Source organism: Trypanosoma theileri (genome assembly GCF_002087225.1).
Source record: "Trypanosoma theileri isolate Edinburgh chromosome Unknown TM35_Tth_16_V1, whole genome shotgun sequence".
In the NCBI taxonomy this organism is placed as follows: Eukaryota; Euglenozoa; class Kinetoplastea; order Trypanosomatida; family Trypanosomatidae; genus Trypanosoma; species Trypanosoma theileri.
Genome location: NW_021639858.1, coordinates 232,447 through 244,872, shown reverse-complemented (window position 1 = coordinate 244,872; position 12,426 = coordinate 232,447). Strand labels below are relative to the sequence as shown.

At 40.2% G+C, this 12,426-nt stretch overlaps 4 protein-coding genes across 4 annotated transcripts; all 4 read left to right on the top strand.

The window, feature by feature from the left end:
• Nucleotides 1-1,254: 1,254 nt before the first annotated feature.
• On the top strand, nt 1,255-2,946 carry TM35_000161890 (uncharacterized protein; the record flags this gene model as incomplete). The annotated part of the gene is made up of 1 exon (XM_029026061.1): nt 1,255-2,946. One exon carries the CDS (start codon nt 1,255-1,257, stop codon nt 2,944-2,946), a length of 1,692 nt encoding a protein of 563 aa, XP_028882617.1.
• Nucleotides 2,947-5,270: 2,324 nt separating this feature from the next.
• On the top strand, nt 5,271-6,830 carry TM35_000161880 (putative aminopeptidase; the record flags this gene model as incomplete). Its single annotated transcript, XM_029026060.1, has 1 exon — nt 5,271-6,830. The coding sequence occupies one exon, from the start codon at nt 5,271-5,273 to the stop codon at nt 6,828-6,830; it is 1,560 nt and encodes a 519-aa protein (XP_028882616.1).
• Nucleotides 6,831-7,325: 495 nt separating this feature from the next.
• TM35_000161870 (uncharacterized protein) lies at nt 7,326-9,506 on the top strand (the record flags this gene model as incomplete). Its single annotated transcript, XM_029026059.1, has 1 exon — nt 7,326-9,506. The coding sequence occupies one exon, from the start codon at nt 7,326-7,328 to the stop codon at nt 9,504-9,506; it is 2,181 nt and encodes a 726-aa protein (XP_028882615.1).
• Nucleotides 9,507-9,801: 295 nt separating this feature from the next.
• TM35_000161860 (uncharacterized protein) lies at nt 9,802-11,787 on the top strand (the record flags this gene model as incomplete). The annotated part of the gene is made up of 1 exon (XM_029026058.1): nt 9,802-11,787. The coding sequence occupies one exon, from the start codon at nt 9,802-9,804 to the stop codon at nt 11,785-11,787; it is 1,986 nt and encodes a 661-aa protein (XP_028882614.1).
• Nucleotides 11,788-12,426: the final 639 nt, after the last annotated feature.

The following is a 12,426-nucleotide window of genomic DNA, read 5'->3' as shown; positions in this document are numbered from 1 at the left end:
TTGTTTACTTTTTCTTTTCAATTTTTCTTCCTCCTCTTCCTCTTCCTCATGCTACTCTTCCCCTCTTTTCTATTGTTACTATTGCGATTACGATTGCTAATAGTTTTGTTGCCTTTATTATTATTATTATTATTATTATTATTATTATTATTATTATTATTATTGAGTTGCACAGCCCTTCTCCTCTTTTGGCTTTTGATACGTGTGATCAGATGTGTATGTACATACATGTGTTGTGTGCGTGTCCCGTTTAACTTTCACCACCTCTCTCATTCAATTACTTTTTATTATTATTTTGCTGTCTTTGTTTTCAACTAGCACTTCACAATGATTATAATATATATACGTTTATATATATATATATATATATATATATATACTTTTTTTTATCTTTTTATTGTGTGGCCACGTTAAAAAAAAAAAACAAAAATAAACAAAAAAAAAAATGGAAAAGCAAAAAAAATGAGAGAGTGATGATGAAGCTAAATAATAAGTAAGGGAGGAAGGGGTGTGTGTATGTGTGTGTGTGTGGGAAAAGGAAAAAAAAAGCAGAAAAGAAGAAAAAGGCATGAAAAAGAGCATTGGGTAAAGAAAAAAAAAAGAAAAGAAAAGTAATAATATTAATAGTAAACAAACAAACACACGATGTGGGAGGTCCTATGTTGAGGAAATAGTAGAGAAAGAAAAACAAAACGCGAAAAGTGAAAAAAAAAAAAAAACCAGAATTGCTTTGAGAATGACAACTGGAATGAATAGCGGTGAAGGGGTTGATTGGAGACCTCATACCACCTGACTTCTGACATTAATTTTACACACCTGCACGTAATTTACATTCTCAATTGGTGAAACATGCATACATCGATAGATATATACATATTTATTGCCTACATGGTACGCTTTTGTTAAAAATTATTATTAATCATTATCATTATTATACTCAGTATAGTTATTATTACTATCATTATTTTTATTATTATTTTTCTTATTATTCTTATTGTTATTGTTATTATTGTTTTTTTTTTTTCTTGTCTCCTCTTTTTTTTTTCCCCCACTCCTCTTATTAAAGTTGATAGAAGGAGTGGGCACAACAGCAAGGGAAAAAGGTTTAGAACATATATTCATATTTATTTTTTTATTTATCTATATAAATATACAAAACATAGTAGAAGGAAGAAAACGTACGAACAGAAAAAAAAGAAAAAAGGAAAGATAAGAAGAGGAAAGAAGGGGCTCTGGTAGAGCAGCAGGGAGTTGATGTCTTCAGTGGGGAAGATATTGGGGATGAATACTGTTCTCTCCAATTCATTGCTAATTGCACCAATCCCTAACGACACGCTCACTTCTTCCACCGCTTCCACGTTGTGTGGAGACCCTGTTCAGCTCACACTTACACCCGATGGACGGGTGATGGATGGAGTAGTTAAAACCCTTTATTCCAGTAGTATCTATGAGAGTGCTTTTGATTTCCCTGATTTAAGTGGTTCAATGAAAGAGGAGATGCCGAAAATGATGGGGCGAACCGCAGGCTGTGGACGACTCCCATCAACTTTGCCAAGCCCAACAACTACAGAAACAACAACAACAACAACAACAACAGAAGCCATAACCACAGCGACAACACCTGTACGAACATCTCCAGAAGTTATTCAGAGTAGTGGTACACCTTCCTTCTTTCTACAGTCTTACAGGACGAAACCCAACGAGGAATGGAATGTTATGGTGAGTTCCTTTACACTCTCCATCCCAGCGGAGAGAACTCCCGCTAATGTAGGAACGGAAATTACACAAAACCGATACCCCGGCAATAGTAATAACACCATCATGGGACCTGTGAGTACAAGTGTGATGTACACAACACCTCCAGAGTCGCAGCAAACACCAATGGACACCACACATGCTGACGTACCGCCCTGTACGATACCACCACTACCACCACCTCCACCTCCTCTGCCAATGCACCAAAATTTTTTAATGTTAAATAACTCAGTGGGTCCACTTCATGTGTGTTCAGCAAACAGCAGTGTGAATTTGTCACAAGGACTTTCCTACAGCCTTGGCAACCATCTAACTGACATTGATGGTGAATTCAATAAGAGTTTTAGTTACGCAGGGGTAAGGCAGCCAAATACAAGTCTGACTATCGGCTCAGTAAATACCCCTTTGCTCCACCGAGTATACCTCTGCGGCCAACCACCACCACCACCACCACCACCACAACCACTGCCACCACCACTACCAACATTTGATGGTTTGGTTCAGATTAGGTGTTTTCCCGACCCATCTTGTGTTAACACAAATCTTCCCAAAGGTAATGTGCACGGGGCCTTACAAGGTGCGGTGCGGTACGTACCGTATAACCTGACACCATTTATGAATGATGTTTCCATGCTACACAAGGTACCCACCGTAAGGAACTTTGGCGGTATGAATATAAAAAATGCAAATATCGTCACTATAAAGTCTGGAGTGAATAAATATGAGGAACTACCTATCTTTATTCAGATGTTTCCTTGTGAATTACGGGATCGAACTATAATTGTATTGAATCGCGTTGTGGAGGCTACATGTGGCCCTGACATTGCTACAGTTGTTGGAATTGAGCCACGGTCTGAGACATCATTTATTGCCCTTGTGCGAACAAATGAAGTGTGGCATTTAATTCACAAACTTCGTTGTCGTGTGCTGATGGATCGCCATGGATTCTGGTATGCCGAAAACTTTGATCAGTACATGCGACTCAAAGAGTACTGTGAGGGTGTGCGCCGGCTTCCGCAACAGATGCGCCACTTTCAGACCGACGGCCTACCGTGCATGCCGCTGGTGGTGGAGTTATCGCGTAGTGTAGATGCCGCCGCCGTGACGTCCCCGTCGGCAGAGCCGTCATTTGATAAAGTTGCACCCATCGCCACGGTAGAGCGACATCGTGTAAGGGCACAACGACGATAGTTGTGTTTCAACTTATTTGCTGTCCTTCAAGCCTCTTTGGGGTGCTGGAAGTAAAAAAAAAAACAAAAAAAAAACAAAGAGTTTGGAGTATAAGTGCCTAGTGTGTGGAGTGTTTTCTTTTTTCTTTTTCGTTATTGTCTTTTTTTTCTTTGAGAATGTAAAGATGAGAAAGTAGAGAGTAGTCGGAAGAGGAAATGAAAGAAGAGAACTACGGAAGGGTATATGTTTGGGAATTCATATACTTCCTGACTCTTTATTTCTTTTCCCTCCTCCCATCTCAGAAAAAAAAAAAAAAGGAATATCAAAGTCATTCAGCACAGAAGTAAGGATGAGAGTCCTGTGCTAGGGTAGTAAATATATATTTCTCCCACATATTGAGGGGATTTTTTGTTTTTTCTCCCCCCATTTCTTTCTCTTTTTTTCCTATCGCAGTTGTTTAATCAGTACTGTGATATCTGAAATAGTGCGTTTTTTTTATTTTATTATTATTATTATTATTATTTTTTTTTTTTTTACTTTCTCCTTTTTTTTTCTTATTCCTAACCAGTATGTTTTTTATTGTATTTTTCCATTATTTGTTAATTTACTTCATTTTGTTTTTACCTTTTCACAAATCCTTTTCCCACATCTGACGCTTTAATGAGGTGTGTCCTCGATCAGCGCTACCTGGTGTTTATTGCAATAACCAAATTGTAAGATAACTGAGCTGCGGTAATGCACATATACCTGTATATGTGAAGCGAGTCTCTCGGAAAATCATTAATAAATCCATGGTACATCTGATTATCTTTCTTCTTTATTGTAAAGGAAAGTATAAACAATAATCCTACGATTTAAACCACAAGAAACAGACAAAACATATAAAAAAAACAGTAAAAAATGGGTAGTGATAATAGAATGGAGGATGGAAAAAAAAAAGTCATGACATAAAAATGGAAAAAGAANCTATAAGAGAAAAGGGAAAAGTATGAAGAGTTTCCCCTCTTTTTTGCTTTCTCTTACATTAGGAATATTTTGTTTATTTTGTGAGGGTTTGTTTTTTACATGGTGTTACTTTTTGTTTTCCTGTATTTGAAGTTTGCAAAAAAAAGAAAAGTGCAACTGTGAGTGTCTTATGTTATATATTACCATTTTTTGTATTATTTATAAGGTTCATTTTTTTTTTTTTTCTCTCTCACATTTTTGTGGTGTCGATTTGTTTGTGATAGCACTTTGTAAATCTTAACATTGTTGTAGTTTGGTGCTCGAATCATAGGTATATTAGATTGTATCGTGTGTAAAGCAATTACTGCAATGACAGTAATTGCGTTTCCTTGGGGCAAACAATGTTCCTTTGATTTTGCCTGGATAGTGGCTAAGTGAAAGAGTGCGGGGGTTATGTGTTTATGTAGGTTTCTCTTTACCGCATGAATGTATATGTACAGAACGTGGCAGTATCTGAATTTTGCTCGTTCCCGTGGTTTTTTTACATATGGGTGAATGCGCACTACCTGTTACTCTACATTGTTTTTGATGCCTTCTGTCTTTTTGCACTGTCTGGGAAAGGGAGCTTCTTTTCACCTAGTGATGCAATACTTTAGAGTGTGTTTGTTGTTCATGGTTAAAATCATGAATAACAATGGTGATTGTGATTTCTGATGATGACGATATATGCAGTTTCTGTATTTTTGTTTTGCTGGTTCTATTTCTTTCTTCTCTTATTTATGTGTATAAGTGGGAATACCGCAGAAAATAATGCCAAGGAATAATGGTTCATGTGGGTAAACTGTGAAGAATTGAGAAGTGTTTTTTTTTTTTTTTTCTTCTTCTGTGGAGGAGTGTCTCTACACTCGAAGGAAGTTCAATCTTCGGTGAGACGATTTTTTTTTTCTCGTTTTTATGGCGCTGTTTTTTTTTTTTTCATTTTTGTTTTTATTGATATTCTTTAACCTGTTTCTCTTTGTATGTGTGTGTGTGTGTGTGGAGGGGTGGGGGGTATACTTGGTAATCAAGGCACATACAATAGGAGAAGGGAGAAAGGATGATGTGATGAGAGTGGATGGCAGAAGTGGAAGGGAATGGTAAAAAGGCGAGGTGGTGATTCTGTGAGTGTTCGGATCCGACTGGACCCTGTATTGTGTTTCAATGGATTCTTGTTTCCCCTTGCTGTTAAAATATCTTTCTTTCTGTTTCCTTCTCTTTCTTTCTTCCCAAAACAAATTTTGTGCTGTGTGGGGTCGAATTGGGACCAAGGTCGATTTCCAATTTCTAAAACAGCATCGAGAAAAAGAATATAAGCAAGCAAACAAACAAACAAACAAACAATTAAAAAAAAAAAAAGAGCAATGGTGAAGCGTTGTCGTGCGGAATGTGAGCTGTCGGAGTTTGTGCACTCATGCGTCAACTTCAAAACCAATGTGCACTTTACTGATATCGCAACTTACCAGAAGGAGCATGCGTCGGGGCTTTCGTCCCCCTTTGCAGTCCTCATTGGTACTCGGGCGCAGCTGGAGGATGCTTCAGTGAAGAGTCTGCCGGTGTACTGCCCCGCCGTGGCGGAGGCGATTAAGCAGGTGAAGGAGGGAAAGACGTTCGGCGTCCTCGCCGAGGGGGTGCGGAACGCAGCGGACGCAAAGTTCGTGCGTGTGGTGGTGGGCGAGGTGCCGTCGAAGGCGGCCCGCACCAACTGCCCCGCGCGGCCCGACGTGATCGCGGCGCTTGTGACGGCGGCGCTGGAGGAGGCCCCGTCGGCGGTGTCGGCGGTGGACGTCTTTGTGCGCTCCACCGCGGCGGTGGCGGTGGCGGTGGCGGTGGCCCGCAGTGGGCGGCACAACTTCTCCGCGAAGGACGGCCTGGCGGGGCGGGCGTACCACGACGAGGCGCTGCGGCTGCAGGTGGTGTTCCCCAGCGTCCCCACCCCGCCACCGCGGGAGCTTGAGGTGATCGCCACCTCCACGCAGCTCTGCCAGCGCCTCGTGGACGCACCGACCAATCTGCTGAACACCACCACCTTCACAGAGATCGCGCAGGCATATGCAAAGCAGCTGGGATGTGGCATCGATGTCATCTGCGGCGATGAGCTGTGCGAGAGGGGGTACGGTGGTATTTACTCTGTTGGTAAGGCTGCCAGTGAACCACCACGTCTCGTAACGCTCACATACACCCCTAAAAGCAAGGAAAAGAAGAGGGTCGCACTGGTTGGGAAAGGAATCGTGTATGACTGCGGCGGTCTTGCACTGAAGCAGCCGAACTTTATGACAGGAATGAAACATGACATGGGTGGTGCAGCAGCAGTGTTCTGTGGTTTCGTCACCGCGGTGCGTCTCGGGCAGCCGGTTGCACTGTCTTGCACCCTTTGTCTTGCGGAGAATGCCATTGGACCCAATTCGTACCGCAATGATGATATTCTGGTGATGAAGTCTGGTAAGACAGTGGAGGTGAATAACACTGACGCAGAGGGCCGTGTGGTGCTTGGTGATGGTGTGTTTCACGCAACCAATGAGCTCCCACACGTGCCTGACGTTCTCATTGACATGGCGACCCTGACAGGTGCACAAGGTATCGCAACCGGTCGCAGACATGCGGGTCTCTTTGTCAATGATGAAGATGCCGAACTTGCCTTTTTAAAGGCAGGAAAGACATGTGGCGAGACATGCTTTCCAGTACTTTATTGCCCAGAGTACCACATCCCAGAGTTCCGAAGCAACGTCGCTGATATGCGTAATTCAGTGGCCGAAAGAAATAATGCCGGAGTTTCATGCGGTGGGCAGTTCATTGCGAACCACCTCAGTCCAAAGTTCACGGGCAAACATGTACATGTGGATTTGGCTTTTCCGACATTTGATGCCAAGGGTGCAACGGGCTTCGGCGCGGCTCTTCTCACGGAGTACTTCCGTAGCCTATAAGAGAAAAGGGAAAAGTATGAAGAGTTTCCCCTCTTTTTTGCTTTCTCTTACATTAGGAATATTTTGTTTATTTTGTGAGGGGTTATTTTCACTTTGTTCTATATATTTTATATCCCAACCAACTTCCGTAACAGGAGTGATAAGGTGAATTAACTGGGATGCTAGGAAATGTTGTACCGCATTTTTTTTTTTTTATTGTTATTTATTGCCTTGTGTAGACGTTTAACGTTGGTCGAGGTATTTTTTCTTTCCTTTAATTGTAAAGGATGAGTTGAGGTCTTCGTATTTGAGAGAGGAGAGAATAGGAGGAATTATATTTTTTTTTTTTTCATCTTTTTTGGTGTGCTGTATGTGTGTTTATGTGTGATATTTTTCTTTTGGAGATGAATAAATAAAATTTTTCATCTTTCCTCTTTCGTTTTTTCCCTTTTATGTTGTTGGTGCTATAGGTGCAGTAAAAGGAGAGTTTAGTCTCGTTTCTTAATCACCCTGTGAATGGAAGACATTGTGCAGTTATGTTCATTGTATACAGTGGAGGATGAGTCTACGGGAGCAGTGCTTGGGTCTGTTCTTTCATTTATGCTCCAAAGAACAGCAACAGTTGCACTCTCCAAGATGTCTGCAGTGGAACGAGGTATGTTAACATCTCGCCTCATTCAAGCAGGTGGACTGCAAAATGGAGTATGCCAGCGTTTTCTTTTTGAGGAACTTTGCCCCCCATATAGCACTATTGCTTTGTTACAACAAAGTCATGAGACTTACATGAGGTCTGCTGAGCGTATGCTGGTAGATTGGGAGAGGGAAACCTCAACCGGGATTCTGCGTCGAAGGAGGGGTTCTATACCTCTCTTATCTCTTCTCCGTAGTGATAGAGGTGTGGAGGGGCACCGTCCACCCGTGGAGTTTTTTGGAAAGGGTGCAGAGGAGTTTTTATCTGCACTGCTTCATGCATGGAATCCAAACCTTACACCACTTCCTTTATCGCTTGGAGAGTTGCCTCCTGGTCTCGCCACCTATTTAGCACTACAATATCCTGTTCACACACTACAACTGTTGAGAAAGGTAGTCTTGGAGCCGTCTTTGCCAGCTACATGGAAAAATATATGGAGACGTTTTTTCTTGTCTGAAACTAACTCAGCAGGGGGTGGTGTCTCTACTATACATGATTTACTAACACAAGGGACATGTGCTGATTTTTGGCCATCACTTTTGAATGCTTTGGTGCATCCTTTACTGGGTATATCTAAGAATGATGATAAAAATGTTAATGATGAAGAAGGGGCTACAGAGTCAATATCTTACGAGGGGCCTACAACGTTTGTCACACATGCTATGCTTTCTCTATGGTTACAAGAAATTAAGCAATACGATGATTTAGAAAAAACCCGGAAAGTTATCGAAAATATTGAAATGAACGAAAGAACGTCAAATTTATCTTTTCTTCATGCGTTATCTTTGGGTTTACGATTAGTGGAGAGAGATACGAACTCTTTATCAGATGGGGAATTACAGCAGTACTCTTTAGCAGTACTTCGTGCTGCGTATGGACTTATGCTTACACTCTATCATGGAAATAATATGGCTTCACATTATGTGCGTAGTGCTCTAGATCATCCAGATGTTAACATATTTGTCCCTTCTTTTGCAGATTTAATTAATGAAGAGTTTCGATTTAGTGGGAGTGAACTTTGTTGTAGTACCCCCGCCTTTATTGCCGCCTTGACGTTGCGACTTCCTCTTGCGCAGCTGTATATTGCCGAGCAAATCTGGCGGGTACTTGAGTTAAGAGTTTCCCATGATTCAGGGAACGACATTTCTGATGAAGAGATATCTGAAGTTGAAACACGACTTCAAGTCCTTTTGAACAGTTATGCCTACAGTGGCATTCCTCTTGAGACTAAAGAAGAACAAAAGAAGGTTGAGACGCAACCTCTTCATAGTTCAGTTGGGTCATCTGAAGAAGGTAAAAAGGAACATGGAGAAAATCAACGCCGTACGTTTAGCTTGAAACGAACACGTGATGATGGAAAACCATCCCAAGCGGTTAATGAGGTTGATAACAAAAATAATCTTTCTCTAGTTTCACCTCCTACGACTTTGGAAATTGCAGAAATGGCTTCACGATTTTCTAGTGCTTTAGTTGATTTTGCTGTGGAAGAAGTTGCACCAACAAAAACCTTGCTTCACAGTTCATCACCGCTCTCAACATTTCCTGCAGGATCAGATGGTAAAACAACATCTAAAGCTCCTCGTTTATTTCTTGTAACACCTTCACACTTCAAAGGAATTTTAGGATTGTACTCTACCTCTTCTCATTCTCTCTGTTCTAGGGCAGTACAAGATGTTTGTTGTGTCTTAATGTCTGTTTTTCTTTACCGACTATGCACAACGCTGCAACAATGGCTACTAAACAAGATAAGTGTTGAGCGGAAAGTAACAGTAATTGATCGATATTCATGGCACATGCAACGGTGTCTACGTTTCTTTTCTGGTTTAGGTGTATTTCGCTACGCTCCAGTGACTCGGGTGTTGCTACCAGAATGCCTACGTCAGATGGAGGCAGATGCGAAGGAGCGTGAGAAATCTGCGGAAGGCAATCTTGATGAAATAGTGGCAGCACAAAAAGTGAAGATGTCTTTGGAAAAGTTTTGTGGTCTTATAAGAAGGAGTCTTTGAAACGCGAGTAATATTTGTTGGTGACAATGTTGTTATTTCTATGCTTTCTTTTTTTTTTTTCATGGTCGTGGACACACAAGTCTACAAACCCTGTTATATATATATATATATATATATATATATAATCTGTGTGTCTCGTTATTTCCTTCTCTCTTTCCTTCCTGTTTTCTGGCCTTCTTTTAAGTAAGAGAAAGTGAGAGTACTTTTCCTTTGGATTTTGTGAATATCCGAAATCGGTTATTTGTAGAATATTAATAATAAAATAAGCGGTATCAGAACAGAACAGAACCGAGAAATGCAGAGTTCACAGTCTACTTCAAAAATGGAGGACAAGGAAGAGTTTCAGATTGCTGTTGATTCTCCAGAAGTGGAAAAGCCAATTAGTGAACCAAGACGTTTTGCTTTGCTTGTAGCAGGAGTATATGGATGCATTGCCGTATCCCTTACTTTTGGATTCAATATATTCAGTGGGGATTTGCAACAAATGTATAAGTTTACCCAAGCCGATATGACAACAATTAGTACAGTTGGAATTGTCTTTGCTTATTTTGGTATTCCATATGCTTTTGTATATGATTACTTGGGTGTTGTTCCTGTTCTGGTGCTGGGGTTTTTTCTAATCACAGTTGGTGCACTATTTATGGGGCTTACATTTGCTGGCATTGTTTCCGGTTCGGTGGTGCGTTTGTGTGTATTTAATGGTATATTTAACTTTGGTTCTGGATTGTACGACCTCGCATGTGTTGTGACTGTACTTAGTCACTTTCCAACACGAAAAGGTGTGGTTGTAGCGGTGATGAAGACATACATTGGCTTAGGATCCGCAATTATTGGAGCAATTCAATTGGCATATTTTGAAGGAAAACCGGCACAATACTTTTATTTTTTAACCGTTCTTGGTGGTGTTATTGGTATTGTTGTATTGGTGTTGGTACGTCATCCCCCTTATGTATTGACAGATTATGAACGACGAACCTTGTCAGATGAGGAGGCAGAGAAACGTGTATCAACCAAGGCTATCTACTTAAAACAAAACCCACCATCTTTGCGTTTTGCTATTGGATTTGTAATTGTCGTTTTTCTTATTATTTTCCTACCATTACAAAGTGCATTGGTAGCCTTTAAAAATCTCTCTTGGGGTTATCGAAATGCTTTCGCCATTGTAGCCATTTTCTGTACACTTATTTACCCTATTGTTGCCATGCCATTCAATTGGCTTAATAGGAGTTGGAAGTTTTGGCGTAGCACATCCACAGATTTGGAGGGCGTTGAAGCTCCGGAAGTGGTTAATGATGCCGTTCCAAGTGGATTATTACCTTTTGTAGAGGTAGACTATGTCGCCCCACAGTATCAAACTCGTTTCTTACAGAGTCTTTGTACAGTGAAGTTGTGGGCTATCTTTTGGTCACTTTTTTGTACACTTGGAACGGAGTTTGTGGTGATGAATAATTCCCGATACTTCTTTAATGCCTTATCTGGTCAAGAAGTAGATGACTCTCTAAACACTCTTTTGACAGTGTTAAATGGTACTGGTAGTGCGTTGGGTCGACTTCTAATGAGTGCACTTGAGGTATGGTCACAGGGTCGCAGTGCGGAGAAACGTATTCCTATTACTCTTTCATTATTCCTTCCAACGATTACTATTACCATAATGACAGTTCTATTTCTTACCATTACAAGCAAAGATGTTTTACCATTACCGTACGTTTTGGGAGCATTAGGAAATGGTATTATTGCAGCTGTAACTATTCTTGTAGTAAATACAATATATGCAAAAGATCCTGGTTTACACTATAATTTTTGTTTTTTTGCTACAACGTGTTCATCTATTTTACTAAATCGAGTTTTGTATGGTGAATGGTACACACGGGAAGCAAATAAACGTGGTGTTGCAATATGTTTGGATCGTGGTTGCGTGCAAGTTCCTTTGCTTGTAATGCTTGGGTTAAATATCTCGGCATTTATCGCCAATGGTTATGTACACTGGGAGTATGTTAAATTGAATCGTCGTGCTTTGGCAGATCGTCAACGTATGTTAGATGAACGAATGGATGCTGTTGTGGATGATGAATTTAACAATTCTATGCTTATGGAAGATATCGATACACACATGAAAAGGCATCACACACTTTCTTCAATGCCATCACAGGGGAATATGGACCTTCACCAGCCTTCACCGGCATCACGAAGCGGGGAAATGGGAACACTTCGTGAAGGTGGAATAAATCTTAATAGGAAAAGTAGTGAAGGTGTGGTGTTCAAAAATAATGGTACTCCATAAGCCAATGGACACTCCCTGCCCTGTGGGGAATAATAAAATTTAAAAAAAAAAGAAAAGAAAAAATACAGTGTACACCAAATAAAAAGGCTGTTTTTGACAGAAAGTCTCGAAATAGATAATTGCCCAGATGAAGGCACGGAAAATCAAGATAAGGAGATAATGTTTTTTTTTTTTCTTTTTTTCTCTTAATATGGTGAAAGGGTATAATTATTGGAAATGAGGAACAATACGACTGGTGTTTACTTTTCTTATTTCTTCTTTACTGCTTTTATTATTATTATTATTATTATTATTATTATTATTATTATTATTATTATTATATTTCCCTTCTAACAGTTTTTGGGGTATATATATATATATTTCTTTCTATATATACGAGTGCTGTTGTCAGGACAAATAGTAGGACTTTTTATTGATATATTTATGATTGTGTCTATGGGCTTTTCATGTGTCTGAAGAGAAACGAGTTTGTTAGAAGTGTGTAACTTCACATAGGCAGGTACTTTTGCCGTTATCTCTACACTGTTCCAATTTTAATACACGAAAACGAATATCTTATTTTATTTTTCTTTCATTTCATGCAATCGATGACTGAAGCATATGAGAACTCATAGTGTTTTTTTTTTTTTTTTTTTTTTT